We start from the raw sequence: 17751 nt of genomic DNA on the forward strand, positions 1-17751 counted from the left end.
GAGTTAATAAAGAACTGAATATTTCATGGGGTGTCCTAATTTTTTCACATGACTATAGGTCAATTTTTGCCTTCATTTTCAATGGCAGAAAAACCTTTGCCATTGACAGCTATGCAACAGGACATGTCCCCGAAATGTCCCCAAATCATCAGGAAATGACCACAGTAAAAGCCCCATCATAATTTCTCCAGAAATTGCAATTTGTAGTTGTAATTGTCACTTGATATATATTTTGACCTGCCACTTTGATCAGGGGATGTTGTCTTTTTTTTTCCTTTTTTTTTTGTCAGACATTTTTGCGATTAACTCATTCACTGCCATTGACGGCGATAGACGTCTAATCCAATTCGACTTGGGGGTTGGCAGCCATCGAACAATCCTGTCCCTCCCCTTCAAAATGGATTGGACATCTATCGGGATCAGTGGAAAACAATGAGGGTTATCGTGTCTTAACTTTTGAATAGTTGCCCACTTGAAAAAAATACAAATATCCAAAAAAAAAATAAAAAACGAGGTAAATGTAACTTGTTACTTCCCACTGATGCATATCAGGTGCGCCCAGCGCAAGATCGTAAATCTAATTAGGAGTACTTACCAAGTTCCAGAAAAGCGGGTTGAAAACAATTGCGCAAACAGCAATGTGGAAGTTGGTGTCCTTAAAGTTGACGTGTTTTAAGACTTCCTCAAACACCTTGAAGTCCATCTGAAAGGAGCGAAAGGCCGAACATGAACGTTCAAAGCCCAGTTTAAACAAATTGGATGTCTATTGTTGATAGTGGCGGCCAAGGAGTTCAAAAAGACACTCATTTCTGTACAAGAATGTTGCTGTAACTATTTATAGAAGTGTTGCAATGAAATCTTCTCATAATCTAATCTTCTAATGAACTCAGCTCTTGTTTCTCTTGAATACAGTGGTACCTCTACTCGCAAAATTAATTGGTGCTGGAAGTAGTTTCGTAACCCGAAAATTCTGTGGTTAGAGATGCTTTCTCCATGTGAATGCCCTAATCTGTTCCAAGCCCCCCAAATTCAAAAATAAATCTTTTATAATACAGTGGGGCAAACAAGTATTTAGTCAACCACTAATTGTGCAAGTTCTCCCACTTGAAAATATTAGAGAGGCCTGTAATTGTCAACATGGGTAAACCTCAACCATGAGAGACAGAATGAGGAAAACCCCCCAAAAAAATCACATTGTTTGATTTTTAAAGAATTTATGTTGGAAAATAAGTATTTGGTCTATACCAAAATTTCATCTCAATACTTTGTTATGTACCCTTTGTTGGCAATAACGGAGGCCAAACGTTTTCTGTAACTCTTCACAAGCTTTTCACACACTGTTGCTGGTATTTTGGCCCATTCCACCATGCAGATCTCCTCTAGAGTAGTGATGTTTTGGGGCTGTCGTTGGGCAACATGGACTTTCAACTCCCTCCTCACCCCGTGGCGTCAAAATTATAACAAGAACGGGGAGCAAAAATTCCAGAACCACACGGGGGGACCTAGTGAATGACCTACAGAGAGCTGGGACCACAGTGACAAAGGCTACTATCAGTAACACAATGCGCCACCAGGGACTCAAATCCCGCACTGCCAGACGTGTCCCCCTGCTGAAGAAAGTACGCGTCCGGGCCCGTCTGCAGTTTGCTAGAGAGCATTTGGATGATCCAGAAGAGGACTGGGAGAATGTGTTATGGTCAGATGAAACCAAAATAGAACTTTTTGGTAGAAACACAGGTTCTCTTGTTTGGAGGAAAAAGAATACTGAATTGCACCATACCCACTGTGAAGCATGGGGGTGGAAACATCATGCTTTGGGGCTGTTTTTCTGTAAAGGGACCAGCACGACTGATCCGTGTAAAAGACTGAATGGGGCCATGTATCGAGAGATTTTGAGTAAAAATCTCCTTCCATCAGCAAGGGCATTGAAGATGAGACCTGGCTGGGTCTTTCAGCATGACAATGATCCCAAACACACAGCCAGGGCAACAAAGGAGTGGCTTCGTAAGAAGTATTTCAAGGTCCTGGAGTGGCCTAGCCGGTCTCCAGGTCTCAACCCCATAAAAATCTGCAGAGGGAGTTTAAAGTCCGTGTTGCCCAACGACAGCCCCAAAACGTCACTGCTCTAGAGGGATACCCAGGACTTGAACTGTATCTATTCATCTTTGTTGCTTCATTTCTAATTGTGTATCATAGTGCCTCTGCAAAGCCCTTTGAGACATCTGTTGTGATTTAGGGCTATACAAATAAAATTGAATTGAATTGAATTAGAGGAGATCTGCATGGAGGAATGGGCCAAAATACCAGCAACAATGTGTGTTAGTGGTTGACTAAATATCTATTTGCCCCACTATATTTCTAATATTTCATATTCCATTTAGGACAAGACTGTTATTTGTCATGACTATACCATTTATTTAGCAATTGGGGAAAAGCACTTTGATAAAAAGAATATCCTGTAAGAATATCCTGTAAAATTACTGGAATAAAGAGACTGAAACAATGGCATTTTGCGGCTGTCTTGCCTCTTTTTCCTGGTTTTGAATAATTCCTCCTCAATGGGCTGAATTCTAAATCAGATGAAACCATGACGCTGTCGACGTCATCCTCCTGTTGGGGACGCTAGAGCCCTATAGACCCTACTCACCTACGTCACAAAATGGGCGTGTCGCTGTTTCCGGCCGCCATATTGTACCTCTTTTTCAGACCTATTCTCATTGTTTTCAATTAGTCGAGCAAGTTATAGAGCAATTCATGGAAGCCCCGGTGTTATCTGACGCTGTAAACTCATTGGATCCGTTGCATAAAAGGCGTTACGTGGAAAAGCTTCAGTTTATCCATTCGCCAGATCCGTATTTGATGCCTAAATCGATGTTTTTCGACCCGCTGGCTTCGCCTGACATCTGATATCCTGATATTTACAACTATCTTGTCCACACAAAATCAGCCTATTCTCACGAAAGTTTGAAAAACTTTAAGAGCTTGGAGGCTTATAAATGCTACGTTGCTGGTTGGGTGAAACAGGTCCTCGTACACGAAAATTAGGCAGGAATCTTGTGCTCGGAAGGTGAGTTACGAAATTTCCAATTCAAAATCTTTTGTTCTTGCTAACATCCACTGTCAAGTCTAATGTATTTCATATCATTTGTCAATGGAGCTAGGGCTTTTAATGTTTATATGGTTTAGCGATAGCACTCTCACTGTATACATATATAATACGTAATAAATATGAAGTGCGATAGCACTACTCCAGATTGTCCCTAGTTGAATTTATTATTTGGCTTTTGACCTCAATAGTGAAATTGTAAATTAATTGTATGACAACTGTCTGATTATCCCCTTATAATTATATATTTTCAGGTAGTTCATTCACAACGTCTGAGTGTATGTTGTCGGAGATTAGCCTAGCAATGATCTTAATTGTGGTTCTCAGCCCAAAACCCTCTAAATATATATTAAATGCATCTTACCAGATATAAAATGACTACTACGTAATCTGTGGTAGTCGTTTGGAGCCCGTTTTCTCGTCGAATTGCAGCAGTCAATCTCGGTCTCCTCTTCGGGTCTCTCGGAATACGGTAAAAATTCAAGTCTCTCCGTCTATCTTCTCTGTTTTTGCAACCGACCGCCACACACGACTTCACCATTTTGATTATTAATGTTAACGAGCAGAAAAACACGCCATAATATGAGGAATTTACGAAGCGCTAATGCATTAACATGACTAGTATCCGGACAACATGGCACGGGGGCGTGGCTGTGACGTCACGTGAGTAGGGTCTATAGACCCTACCCACGTGACGTCACAACTCCGCTCTCCTGAATGGTACCGCCCAATTGTCCGTCAAAACATAGTGTTAACCTGTTACGGCTACGTACATTCCTCCTATTTACGGCGTGTTTTTCTGCTCCTTAACATTAATAATCAAAATGGTGAAGGCGTGTGTCGCTGTTGGTTGCACTAACAGAGAAGATGGAAGGAGAGACTTGAAGTTTTACCGTATTCCGAGGGATCCAAAGAGGAAAGCGAAATGGACGGCTGCAATTCGACGTGAAAACTGGGCACCAAAAAAATCACCACAGACTATGTAGTAGTCATTTTATATCCGGTAAGATGCATTTAAGATATACTTAGAGGGTTTTGGGCTGACAAATAACCACAATTAAGATCATTGCTAGGCTAATCGCCGACATCATACACGTATGTATGTAGTGAGAGTGCTATCGCTAAACCAAATAAACATTAAAAGCCTTAACTCCATTGACAAACGACATGAAATACATTAGACTTGACAGTGGATGTTAGCTATAACAAAAGATTTTGAATTGAAAATTTCGTAACTCACCTTTCCAAGCACAAGATAGATTCCTGCCGAATTTTCGTGGACGAGGACCTGTTTCACCCAACCAGCAACGAAGTATTTATAAGCCTCCAAGCTCTTGAAGTTTTTCAAGTTTTCGTGAGAATAGGCTGATTTTGTGTGGACAAGATAATTGTAAATATCCGCGTAGCAGATGTCTGGCAGACAGGGCGAAGACAGTGGGTCGAAAAACATCGATTTGGGCATCAAATATGGATCTGGCGACTGTATAGAACGAAGCTTTTCCACATAACGCCTTTTATGCAACACATCCAGTGAGTTTACGGCATCAGAAAGCACCGGGTCTTCCATGAAATGCATTTTAAATTCCTCGATCAATTGAAACCAATGCTAATACAGAGACAAAATGACGGACAAGTGGGCGGAACCATACAGCGAGCACGTGGTTTTGTGACGTCGGTGGGTAGGGTAAACGTGGGAAAACGGCAGATAAAAGACTAATTTCTAGTCATCTGCGCTTTGCCCAATTGTTGTATATAATCGAATCGTCTCAAAATATGATTGTAATTCACATAATAATGCTATTTAAGACTTTTTTTTTTTTATCCTGTCGTAGGCACTTTAACTTTACTAGCAACATCCCCGATCTTCAATAAAAGGCGATGGCATTTATTAAATTTTTAAGAAAAAGGTGCTTTATTGTGAAAGGTTAACCGGTAGTTGTGAGACTTACGCCTGTTTCTGTGCGATTCGAAACCCATTGTCCATTTTATTTTACCGAGTATTCATATTATGATCTACACTATATATAAAGTGCATATTTCTAGTGAAATCGTGAGTTTGCGTCATTGAAGAAAATCGTAGTTTTATTTTGACACGACAAAGCCTACCAACTGGTTTCCGGCTGTCATGGGACGTAAGTAAGTAGCCGATATAAGAGGCTGTGAAACGGCACAACTGAGCATTTTCTCTATCCCCAGTTGAGCATTACCAGTGTAAATCAAGCGTGTAACTCTTTGAATTTACCTTGGAGTAGTCGACGTTACCGAGGCCTCCGCAGCAGTCAACCGACGTTGTTATTTTCTCCAGGACTGATGATCACGCTGCCGACTGGACTGCTCGTCATTTACACGCAGTTAACAATAATTCCACACCATATATGATGTATGCGTGGGTGCAATTTATCTAAAAAAGTGCACAAACCCAAGCGAAATCATCACAAAACATCGGTTAAACTGAGCAGCGTTCACTCAGTAATATAGGCTACGTGTCCAGTAGCTTTTCACCCAGCTTGCTTTGCACCCTGGGAAATGGAGTCGTTCTCATCTACAACTCCCTGGAAGCAAAATTTGTAGTTCCAATAAGAAGGAGTTTGTTTTGATGTTAAAGAAAAAAAACATACACCAAAATAACTAAGACAATTTACAGGACAATATATGTAAAACTATATCAACCATTATGTAAAACCCTGATTATAATGCTAATATTTTGAATGCATCTAAAAAATAACAGCACCAAGTAAAAAAAACATTCCAACCTGATGATAAACAAACCATAGACTTCATAATGTATTGACGGGGCGCGGGGCCGATTCATAGGGGGCCTAGCTCCGTCAAAGCTGACCGAGTGGAAACATAAAGAGCTTTTTTTCCGTTAAAAATTGTTGTGAATAAATGCTTAAATTCCTGAATTCTTTATAGATATGGACGTAAAACAGTCTCGATTCTTGGTTAAAAGTAGTGCTGCAATGATTAATCGATGAACTCGAGTAATCCATTACAAAAAAAAAAAAGATTCAAATCAAATTTTGCTGCTTCGAGTATTCCTTTGATTAAAGTGCCGTTGTAATGGTTTATTTTGAAAGTGTTTGCATTTAGTTTTGTTGATTTGGGTGGATACACTGCACTCTGGTCTGCCTGATATCACATGGGTGAATCCAGCTGCTCCCTGTTAAGACCAACATAAGCTAAGTTTTTGTTTGCGCTAATGTATTTTTGTAATGCATTCGTAATTTAGTTTGTAGGTATATTTTGCTGTTTTTTGTAGGAAAATGTGTCTGAACCATTTGTTATGAGCATTGTAAAAAAAAAAAAAAAAAAAAAAAAAAAAAAACCTTAGCATTTTATAGCATTTAAGCTAGCGGACTTTTGCTATGTAAGTTAGCTAATTGTTATTTTGTTGTACATAGATAATCATTTATTATCCTCATTTTATACTGTTTGAGGCTGAGCTCAGGTATTTTAAATTTTCATGTTCCTTATCCGATTACTCGATAATTCGAACTGACTAGTTCATTGATTAATCGACTACTAAAATAATCGATAGCTGCAGCCCTAGTTAAAAGCAAAAAAAAAAAACATGCAGTTAGCATTTATTTACTTAAATATTGCGAACTATGATGCTAGTCAGTAAGCAAATTAGCGGCCGCCAAATGTAAACAGAGCTTTTTCTGTTAAATTCTTGTGAATAATTGCTTAAGTCCCTGAATTCTTTATAGATATGGACGGAAAAAAGTCTCAATTCTTGGTTGAAAACAAAAAAAAAAACTTTGCAATTTATAGCATTTAAGCTAGCGGACTTTTGCTATGTAAGTTAGCCAATTGTTCTTTTGTTGTACATAGATCCTCATTTATTATCCTCATTTTATACTATTTGATGCTGAGCTCAGGTATTTTAATTTTTCATGTTCCTTATCCGATTACTCGATTATTCGAACTGACTAGTTCATCGATTAATCGACTACTAAAATAATCGATAGCTGCAGCCCAAGTTAAAAGCAAAAAAAACAAACAAAAAACATGCAGTTAGCATTTATTTTCTATAAATATTGCAAACTATGATGCTAGTGAGTAAGCAAATTAGCGGCCGCCACATGTAAACAGAGCTTTTTCTGTTAAATTCTTGTGAATAAATGCTTAAGTCCCTAGATATGGACGGGAAAAAAAGTCTCAATTCTTGGTTGAACGCAAGAAAAACAAACTTGCAGTTAGCATTTATTTCACGTAAATATGTGGAAGTACGATGCTAGTCTGTCAGTCAATGTTGCGGCCGCCATATGTAAACAGAGCATTTCCCGTGAAAATTCTTGTGAATAAATGCTTAAATCCCTGAATTCTTTATAGAAATGGATGTAAAACAGTCTCGATTCTTGGTTAAAAGCAACAACAAAAAAACATGCACATAGCATTTATTTTACGTAAATATTGCAAACTATGATGCTAGTCAGTAAGCAAATTAGCAGCCGCTATATGTAAACAGAACTTTTTCTGTTGAAAATTCTTGTAAATAAATGCTAAAATCCCTGAATTCCTGATAGATTTGGACGGAAAAAAGTCTCGATTCTTGGTTAAAAGCAACAACAAAAAACATTCACTTAGCATTTATTTTACGTAAATATTGCAAACTTTGATGCTAGTCAGTAAGCAAATTGGCCAGGAAGCAAATTAGCAGCCGCCATATGTAAACAGAGCTTTTTCTGTTGAAAATTCCTGTGAATAAATGCTTAAGTCCCTAAATTCTTTATAGTTATGGACGGAAAAAAGTCTCAATTCTTGGTTGAACGCAAGAAAAACAAACTTGCGGTTAGCATATATTTTACGTAAATATGTCAAAGTACAATGCTAGTCTGTTAATGAATGAAGCTAGTGGCTGCCTGATGTAAACAGTGATTATCTGTTGAAAATTTTTGTGAATAAATGATTAAATCCCTGAATTTTTTACAGATATGGATGTAAAAAAGTCTCGATTCTTGGTTAAAAGCAAAAAAACGGGCAGTTAGCAGTTATTTTACGTAAATATTGCAAAGTATAATGCCAATGCTGTAGCAGCTAATTTCTCCCATTGATTTTTTTCACAACGTTTCAAAATGCATGCATGCTACGAAAAATATTATAATTACCTTGAATCCTCGAACATATCACTCCAGAGACAGCCCTTCCTGTTTGTATGCAGTAAAGCTTTCGTACTTTATCAACCTAAATCCGGCATTAGATCATGTGACCGACTGCTAATAAATGAAGCGGAGTGTTGAACGGCCCCCTTCGGGAAGGCGCGACGCAGTGAATGGCGAATGTGTCACGTCAATATATTATAAAGTCTATGAACAAACTAAGTAACAGAGCACAATAAATCTTATGTGTAGTCAACAAAATTTAACAAATCAGCATTGCAAATGACTAAAATATAAGCTGATCAGTGACTTTTCCATATTTATTTGCAGAGCACTCACAAAATACAAATATATTCACGTGGCAAAGAGTCACTTAAGGGTGCGTACGCACGAAGTCAGCACAAATTTGCCTGGAAACATTTGTTAGTGTAGGAGCTCCTTTGTGACAGTAGAATGATTAACGGCCATAGGGTAAATCGTGCCAGCCCTGCCGCTTGACGTTGACCTTGCCGTGGCCAAAAGCCCCGTTGCGGCCGTAACAGTTCCCATCTTGAACGCAAACATATGGGGCTCTGTCATCGCAGAGCTCGTTCTGCCAAAATCCATCTGGAAGACACATACATATAACAAAGTTGTTCACTGCTGGCCAAAAGTATTCTGTCAGATAATGCTGAATTTCTCCCAGTAAATGATTGCAATTACAAATGCTTTGGTAGTAACATCTTCATTTACTTTGCTCGCAATGAAAAAACACAAAAGACAATAGGGGAAAAAAATTAAATCATGATCATTTTATAAAAAACTCCAAATTAGGCCAGACAAAAGTATTAGCACACTTTGACTAATCATGTGATGCTTCTCTAATTTGTGTAATTAACAGCACCTGTTACTTACCGGTGGCACATAACAGGTGGTGGAAATAACTAAATCACACTTGCAGCCAGTTAAAATGGATTAAAGTTGACTCAACCTCTGTCCTGTGTCCGTGTGTGTACCACATTGAGCATGGAGAAAAGAAAGAAGACCAAAGAACTGTCTGAGGACTTGAAAAGCAAAATTGTGAGAAAGGATGGGCAATCTCAAGGCTACAAGTCCATCTCCAAAGACCTGAATGTTCCTGTGTCTACCATGTGCAGTGCCATCAATAAGTGTAAAGCCCACGGCACTGTGGCTAGCCTCCCTAGATGTGGACGGAAAATAAAAATTGACGAGAGATTGTGCGGATGGTGGATAAAGAACCTCAACTATCATCAAGACAAGTTCAAGCTGTCCTGCAGTCCGAGGGCACAACAGTGTCAACCCGTACTATCCATTGGCGTCTGAATGAAAAGGGACTCCATGGTACGATACCCAAGAAAGCCCCACTTCTGACTCAGAGACAAAGAGACAAAAAAGCTAGGCTTGAGTTTCCCAAAACTTACCTGTGAAAGGAAAAAAAGACCAAAGAACTGTCTGAGGACTTGAAAAGCAAAATTGTGAGAAAGGATGGGCAATCTCAAGGCTACAAGTCCATCTCCAAAGACTTTAATGTTCCTGTGTCTACCATGCGCAGTGCCATCAATAAGTGTAAAGCCCACGGCACTGTGGCTAGCCTCCCTAGATGTGGACGGAAAATAAAAATTGATGAGAGATTGTGCGGATGGTGGATAAAGAACCTCAACTATCATCAAGACAAGTTCAAGCTGTCCTGCAGTCCGAGGGCACAACAGTGTCAACCCGTACTATCCATTGGCGTCTGAATGAAAAGGGACTCCATGGTACGATACCCAAGAAAGCCCCACTTCTGACTCAGAGACAAAGAGACAAAAAAGCTAGGCTTGAGTTTCCCAAAACTTACCTGTGAAAGGAAAAAAAGACCAAAGAACTGTCTGAGGACTTGAAAAGCAAAATTGGGAGAAAGGATGGGCAATCTCAAGGCTACAAGTCCATCTCCAAAGACTTGAATGTTCCTGTGTCTACCATGCGCAGTGCCATCAATAAGTGTAAAGCCCACGGCACTGTGGCTAGCCTCCCTAGATGTGGACGGAAAATAAAAATTGATGAGAGATTGTGCGGATGGTGGATAAAGAACCTCAACTATCATCAAGACAAGTTCAAGCTGTCCTGCAGTCCGAGGGCACAACAGTGTCAACCCGTACTATCCATTGGCGTCTGAATGAAAAGGGACTCCATGGTACGATACCCAAGAAAGCCCCACTTCTGACTCAGAGACAAAGAGACAAAAAAGCTAGGCTTGAGTTTCCCAAAACTTACCTGTGAAAGGAAAAAAAGACCAAAGAACTGTCTGAGGACTTGAAAAGCAAAATTGGGAGAAAGGATGGGCAATCTCAAGGCTACAAGTCCATCTCCAAAGACTTGAATGTTCCTGTGTCTACCATGCGCAGTGCCATCAATAAGTGTAAAGCCCACGGCACTGTGGCTAGCCTCCCTAGATGTGGACGGAAAATAAAAATTGATGAGAGATTGTGCGGATGGTGGATAAAGAACCTCAACTATCATCAAGACAAGTTCAAGCTGTCCTGCAGTCCGAGGGCACAACAGTGTCAACCCGTACTATCCATTGGCGTCTGAATGAAAAGGGACTCCATGGTACGATACCCAAGAAAGCCCCACTTCTGACTCAGAGACAAAGAGACAAAAAAGCTAGGCTTGAGTTTCCCAAAACTTACCTGTGAAAGGAAAAAAAGACCAAAGAACTGTCTGAGGACTTGAAAAGCAAAATTGGGAGAAAGGATGGGCAATCTCAAGGCTACAAGTCCATCTCCAAAGACTTGAATGTTCCTGTGTCTACCATGCGCAGTGCCATCAATAAGTGTAAAGCCCACGGCACTGTGGCTAGCCTCCCTAGATGTGGACGGAAAATAAAAATTGATGAGAAATTGTGCAGATGGTGGATAAAGAACCTCAACTATCATCAAGACAAGTTCAAGCTGTCCTGCAGTCCGAGGGTACAACAGTGTCAACCCGTACTATCCATTGGCGTCTGAATGAAAAGGGACTCCATGGTACGATACCCAAGAAAACCCCACTTCTGACTTAGAGACAAAGAGAAAAAAAAGCTAGGCTTGAGTTTCCCAAAACTTACCTGTGAAAGGAAAAAAAGACCAAAGAACTGTCTGAGGACTTGAAAACCAAAATTGTGAGGAAGGATGGGCAATCTCAAGGCTACAAGTCCATCTCCAAAGATCTGAATGTTCCTGTGTCTACCATGCGCAGTGCCATCAATAAGTGTAAAGCCCATGGCACTGTGGCTAGCCTCGCTAGATGTGGACGGAAAAGAAAAATTGAAGAGAAATTGTGCAGATGGTGGATAAAGAACCTCGACTATCATCCAGACAAGTTCAAGCTGTCCTGCAGTCCGAGGGTACAACAGTGTCAACCCGTACTATCCGTTGGCTTCTGAATGAAAAGGGACTCCATGGTAGGATACCCAAGAAAACCCAACTTCTGACCCAGAGACATAAAAAAGCCAGGCTGGAGTTTGCCAAAACTTACCTGAGAAAGCCAAAAACCTTTTGGAAGAATTTTCTCTAGTCAGAAGAGACAAACGTAGAGCTTTTTGGGAAAAGCCATCAACATAAAGTTCACAGGAAAAAAAAAACGAGGCCTTCAAAGAAAAGAACACGGTCCCAACAGTCAAACATGGCGGAATTTCCCCGATGTTTTGGGGTTGCTTTGCTGCCTCTGGGACTGGACTGCTTGACCGTGTGCATGGCATTATGAAGTCTGAAGACTATCATCAAATTTTGCAGCATCATGTGAGAAAGCTGGGTCTCCCTCAGAGGTCATGGGTCTTCCAGTAGGACAATGACCCAAAACACACTTCAAAAAGCACTTAAAAATGGTTTGAGAGAAGGCACTGGAGACTTCTAAAGTGGCCAGCAATGATTCCAGACCTGAATCCCAAAGAACACCTGTGGAGAGATCTTCAAATCTCAGAGTCCTGGAGCAGTTGGCCAAAAGAGAATGGTCTAAAATTACAGCAGAGCATTGTCAGAAACTCATTGATGGATATCTGAAGCAGTTGTTCGCAGTTATTTTGTCTAAAGGTTGTGCTACCAAGTATTAGGCTGAGGGTGCCGGACCATTTTTGGAGTTTTGTGTAAAATGATCATGATTAAAACAATTTCCCCATTCTCTTTTTTGTTTTTTCATTGCAAGCAAAATAAATGAAGATATGACTACTGTGAGAGAATTTTATTCATGCTATAGTAAGTTTCGGGTTTGTTTCTGTGATGTCAACCCATAAATAGAAGGATGCCCTGCATTTCTCTTTTGTCCATATGCAGTGAGGACGCTTTGCGCGTGGCTCCGCGTCTGTACCCGAGAGCTCTTGTTCATAAAGCCTTCAAAGCTGGCAATCTTTGGTTGGTCTGATTCATTTCTCATCGAGCTATCGAGTTGACACTTGTCTTGGAGTTCAAAATTGAATTTCCCTGACAACTACCAAAGCATTTGTAATTGCAATCATTTTCTGTGAGAAATTGAGCATTATATGACACAATTGCAGGGGTGCCAAAACTTTTGGCCAGCAGTGTATTTACTTTAAACTGATATTTGGTTTTACATACCCATTTCAGCAATCTGAACACAATTGCCCGCATTATCAAGACCCATGGTACCAAAATTAGCGAAATCCACCGTAGTGCCATCAGTCCAGAGGAAATCGTTATCCTGGAAGAGAGTATTAAATGAGTCCTTTTTTTCCCTTAATGCAATTGATGTGATTTCATTCCAACTTTGTACTGGCCAAAAGCTTCACCAGAATTGGATCGCTGAGTCCGATCCAGACGCTATGATTTCCACTGGGCCGTATCAGCTCAAGAACAAGTGCATTTTCCAAGGCGTTGTGGATGGAGACCAGATTCCCACCAATACTCTTGCAGACTCTCTGAAAGAAAGTCGGCGAAAAACTGTGAACTCACGTGTTCAATCGACAGACCACCATATAGCAGTACTACGACTGTGTTGAAGTCTTCCATACCTCTGCATCTGCAAAAGTCCTTTCACGATTTTGGTAGATGTAACAGCGATTGTGCAATTGAATCCATCCTTTAGGACATTTGTCTGCAACATATTTGTTGTTTTCATTAAGGGGAAAAAAATCTGTCTTTGAGACATAGGCTACGGAGAGAAAAATAATGCCATTTTGCAAGTTCTCCCACTTAGAAATGATGGGCGGGTTTGAAATTTTCATGGTAGGGTGCTTGTCCACTGTGAGAGACAATCTCAAGAAAATGCAATCCGGAAATCACAGTGTATGATTTTTTTAACAATTTATTTGTATTATACTTCTGCAAATAAGTATTTGAACACCTGTGTATTAGTTAGAATTGTAAGCCTCAAAGACCTATTAGTTACCTTTAAAAAGTCCAACAAATAAGTGGAGGTGGACTTTTCGAGTCTTCATTTTTTACCTGTCCACCCCATACAATCAGGAAGACTCCATTTTCCTACCATGGTCAAGACCAAAGAGCTGTACAAAGACAACAGACACAGAATTTTAGACCTCTGCAAGGCTGGACAGAGTTACGGGGCAATTGCCGAGCAGCTTGGTGATATAAGATCCACCGTTGGAGCAAAATGGAAGAAGCTGAACATGACTGTCAATCTCCCACGGACTGGGCCTCCATTCAAGATTTACCTCGTAGGGTCTCAATGATCCTAAGAATGGTGAGGATTCAGCCAAGAACTACGCAGGAGGAGCTGTTCAATGACCTGAAAGGAGCTGAGACCACCATTTCCAAGTTGTACTGTTGGTAATACACAAAGGCATCATGGTTTAAAATCATGCATGGCAAGGAAGGTTCCCCTGCTTCAATCAGCACATGTCCAGGCCCGTTTTAAGTTTGCCAGTGGCCATTTTAATGATCTAGAGAAGTCATAGGAGAAAGTCATGTGGTCATATGAGATCAAAATGGTACTTAATTCCACTCATTGTGTTTGGAGGAAGAAGAATGTTTAGTACCATCCCAAGAGCACCATCCCTACTGTGAAGCATGGAGGTGGTAGCATCATGCTTTGGGGGTGTTTATCTGCATATAGGACTTGATACTGCACTGTATCACTGTATCAAGGAGAGGATGACCAGAACAACATATTGTGAGATTTTGGGGAACAAAAACAGCCAGCCACAATAACTACGGAGTGGCTTTGTATTAAGCATATCAAGGTTCTGGAGGGGCCTAGCTAGACTCCAGACCTAAACCCAATAGAAATCTTAGGAATAGGAAGCTCAAACTCTGTGTTGCTCAGTGACAGCCTAGAAACCCGACTGATCTCGAGAAGATCTGTGTGAAGCAGTGGTGCAAAACCCCTGCTGCAGTCTATGCAAACCCGGTGAAAAAAGACAGGAAACGTTTGACCTCAGTAATTTTAATCAAAGGCTACTCTACCAAATATTGACATTGATTTTCTCAGGTGTTCAAATACTGTACACTGCAATTTCTGGATTTTTTTAAAGCTTGTCTTTCCCATTGGACACGCACCTACCATGAAAATTTCAAACCTGCCCATTATTTCTAAGTGGGAGAACTTACAAAATCGCAGGGTGTTCAAAAACTTATTTTCCTCACTGTAGATACCAACCTTTCCAATTATCCTGACAATCCTATAAAGAGACACATACAGTAGTTAAAATCAAATATATTGTACTTATATCAGGGATGCACCAATCACACATTTCTACACATTGTATGACAGGTTTGTCACTTTTTGTTTTTCTACAATCAAAAATAGTCACACAAACGTCGATCCATCGGTGCACCCCTAATTTGTTATATATGTCAGCAAGTGAGATCGTGACTTACAGCTCCAACGTCCCGCTGATTGACATGTGACCAGTTTTAAGTTTACCAATGACCATTTTGATGATCTAGAGGAGTCATTGGAGAAAGTCATTTGAGATCAAAATGTAACTTTTTAGTCTTAATTCCACTCATAGTGTTTGGAGGAAGACTGATATTGAGTACCATCCCAAGAACACCATCCCTACTGTGAAGCATGGGGCTTCTAGCATCATTATTTGGGGGTGTTTTTCTGCCTATGGGACTAGACGACTGCACTGTATTAAGGACAGGATGAGCAGCGCCATGTATTGTGAGATTTTGGGGAATAACCTCCTTTCCTCAGTTAGAGCATTGAAAATGGGTTGTGATTGGGTCTTCCAACATGACAATGGCCCGAAGCAGACAGCCAGAATAACCAAGATGTGGCTTTGTATAAAGCACATCAATGTTCAGGAGGGGCCTAGCCGGTCTCCAGACCTAAACCCAAAGAAAATCTTTGGAGGAAGCTCAAACTCTGTGTTTCACAGTGACAGCCCAGAAACCTGACTGATCTAGAGAGGATCTGTGTGGAGCAGTGGTGCAAAATCCCTGCTGCAGTCAGTGCAAACCTGGTTAAAAGCTACAGGAAATGTTTGACCTCTGTAATTGTAATCAAAGGATACTCTGCCAAATATTAACATTGATTTTTCAGGTGTTCAAATACTTATTTGCAGCCGTATAATACAAATAAATTGTTAAAAAATTATACACTGTTATTTCTGTTAGTTTTTTTTTTCTCCTAGTGTGACTTGTCCTTGTGATTGCCCATTGATTTCACCTGTTGTGCCTGCTCCTAGTGTATCCTCCAACCTGCATCCTCCTGTGTCACCCACCTGTTCCTCGTTGTCTTGTTACCCCTTGTCTGTGTGTGCGTATATAAGCTCCCAGTTTCTTTTCACTCCTTGTTGCGTCATTGTCGAGGTCAATCCCAGTGTGTCGATATCTACGACTAAGCCCTTTTGTTCCTGCATTCCCTGTTTAAGTTCCGTAATTTTCGGACTAAAAGCCGCTTCTTTTTTCTGTCATTTTGAATCCTGCGGCTTATAGTCCAGTGCGTGTAATTTTCGGACTATAAGCCGCTACTTTTTTCCGTCATATTGAATCCTGCGGCTTATAGTCCAGCGCGGCTTATTTGTTGATTTATTTGGGTTAATAGGTAACACTTCATTTGTCATAAGGCCGTCATAAGACCGTCATAAATATGACATGACCCTACCGTGGGCATTACTGAATGCTTATGTCATTAAGTGTCATCCGGCAAATTATGTCACTAACTCCATTATTTCCAGCTTAGATCTTTAACATCCATTCAAAAGTGAGATAATTTGCCAGATAACACTAAATGACATCTGTTATAAGCATTCATTAATGCTCATGATAGTGTTATGTCATAATTATGATTGTCTAATGATAGTCTTATGGCGCCACTGTCAAATAAAGTGTTACCAAATACCGTAACTAAAAATTGATGAAACAAGCGGAACAGTAACTGAAGAAATAATTACCAGAGAACATCAATTTTAATTGTTATTTACATCTGCAGCGCTGCAATGCATGCTAGGAGGCATGTTGGACTATAAGTGTTGACAGCAGGTGGCAGCTAGATTTTTGGTTTTTTTCGATTGTCTCTCACAATGGACAAGCACCTACCATGGAAATTTCAAACACGCCCATCATTTCCAAGTAGGGGAACTTGCAAAATAGCAGGGTGTTCAAATACTTATTTTCCCCATTGTAGATACCAACCTTTCCAATTATGCTGAGACTCCTATAAAGACGCACATAGTTAAAAATCAAATATATTGTACTTATATCAGGGATGAACCAATCATACATTCCTCCACATTATATCACGGGTTCAAGTGCTGCACAGGTTTGTAACTTTTTGCTTTTCAACAATCAAAAATAGTCACACAAACGTCGATCCATCGGTGCACCCCTAATTTGTTATACATGTCAGCAAGTGAGATGGTGACTTACAGCTCCAGTCAACAGCCCGCTGATTGCACAACAAAGGAACAACACGCGCATAGCAAATGCCATCTGCGCAATGAAAAATAGTTGACAATTATCATGAAAGAGAGGGCAATAGCTTAAAGAATGAGTTTGAAATGTGGGTTGTTAAGTTGAGGAAAGTTACCTCTGCAGTGGTGAGGTTTGCCGCAGAAGACGACGAGGCGCGATCGCCGGTCTTTTGAGTTGAATGGATCAGTGATAATGCCACAGTCATGTGACACAACGGGCCAGTTTCCACAATAATTACTGTAAAGGTAATTGTGTAATCAGAGCTGCCGCCTCCTACAAGCGGACAATGCAGTGTGTGTTGGGCCCCACGTTGTCTTAGGGGCACCATATTGTGGTATGATTTTTGTTTACATACAGTTTACATGCCCATTATCATTTGATCGCTTCAAGCCCCTCACGGTTAAAGATGAATCAGACGTGTAGTGCAGTCTATGGAAGACAGACAGTTAAGCTATGCGAGGTCACAAGAGATTTCTACAACAAAACAAAACAATTGGATAAAATTCCCAGAGAAAAATATACTTGTGCCACTCTTATTTCAATTTGTCCTTTTTTTTTTTTTTTTTTTTTTTTTTTTTAACAATTTATTAGTTTGTTTTAATATAGTTTTAATTTTTAAAAACTCATCATCAAATCACACAGATGAAAAGACAGTGTCTGCTTTAACTAAAACCACCCAAACATTTAT

The 17751-nt window shown here is 40.2% G+C and overlaps 2 protein-coding genes across 3 annotated transcripts in view; both read right to left on the minus strand.

The window, feature by feature from the left end:
- The window catches only part of pemt (phosphatidylethanolamine N-methyltransferase), a 64201-nt gene extending 58569 nt beyond the window's left edge, over window positions 1–5632 (minus strand). The window contains exons 1-2 of the mRNA XM_057826507.1: window positions 5349–5632; window positions 596–703 (exon numbers count right to left, since the gene is read on the minus strand). Coding sequence (XP_057682490.1) covers window positions 596–703 — 108 coding nt within the window. The 5' untranslated portion in view covers window positions 5349–5632. The remainder of the gene's footprint in view (window positions 1–595; window positions 704–5348) is intronic.
- A 2890-nt stretch (window positions 5633–8522) lies between these two features.
- LOC130909665 (galactose-specific lectin nattectin-like) lies at window positions 8523–17463 on the minus strand. Of its 2 annotated transcripts, none has more exons than XM_057826406.1 (7): window positions 17179–17463; window positions 17019–17081; window positions 14800–14821; window positions 13196–13278; window positions 12974–13102; window positions 12783–12885; window positions 8523–8817 (listed from the first exon to the last, which is right to left on the minus strand). In XM_057826406.1, exons 1-7 carry the CDS (start codon window positions 17389–17391, stop codon window positions 8669–8671), a joined length of 762 nt encoding a protein of 253 aa, XP_057682389.1. In that variant the 5' UTR covers window positions 17392–17463; the 3' UTR covers window positions 8523–8668. The 2 variants fall into 2 exon arrangements, with proteins under 2 accessions (XP_057682389.1, XP_057682390.1); XM_057826407.1 differs by lacking the exon at window positions 14800–14821 and adding an exon at window positions 16785–16806.
- Between the last annotated feature and the right edge of the window lie 288 nt (window positions 17464–17751).

Source organism: Corythoichthys intestinalis, chromosome 21 (genome assembly GCF_030265065.1).
Source record: "Corythoichthys intestinalis isolate RoL2023-P3 chromosome 21, ASM3026506v1, whole genome shotgun sequence".
Classification (NCBI taxonomy): domain Eukaryota; kingdom Metazoa; phylum Chordata; class Actinopteri; order Syngnathiformes; family Syngnathidae; genus Corythoichthys; species Corythoichthys intestinalis.

Bases quoted from the DNA above. Each gene is read 5' to 3' on its own strand.
- LOC130909665 (XM_057826406.1), bottom strand. From the start codon at position 17,391: ATGGTGCCCCTAAGACAACGTGGGGCCCAACACACACTGCATTGTCCG. The intron at 13,103-13,195 runs GTATGGAAGACT...ACTTTCTTTCAG, and splicing joins GGACTTTTGCAGATGCAGAG to AGAGTCTGCAAGAGTATTGG. The intron at 12,886-12,973 runs GTGAAGCTTTTG...ACTCTCTTCCAG, and splicing joins GACTCAGCGATCCAATTCTG to GATAACGATTTCCTCTGGAC.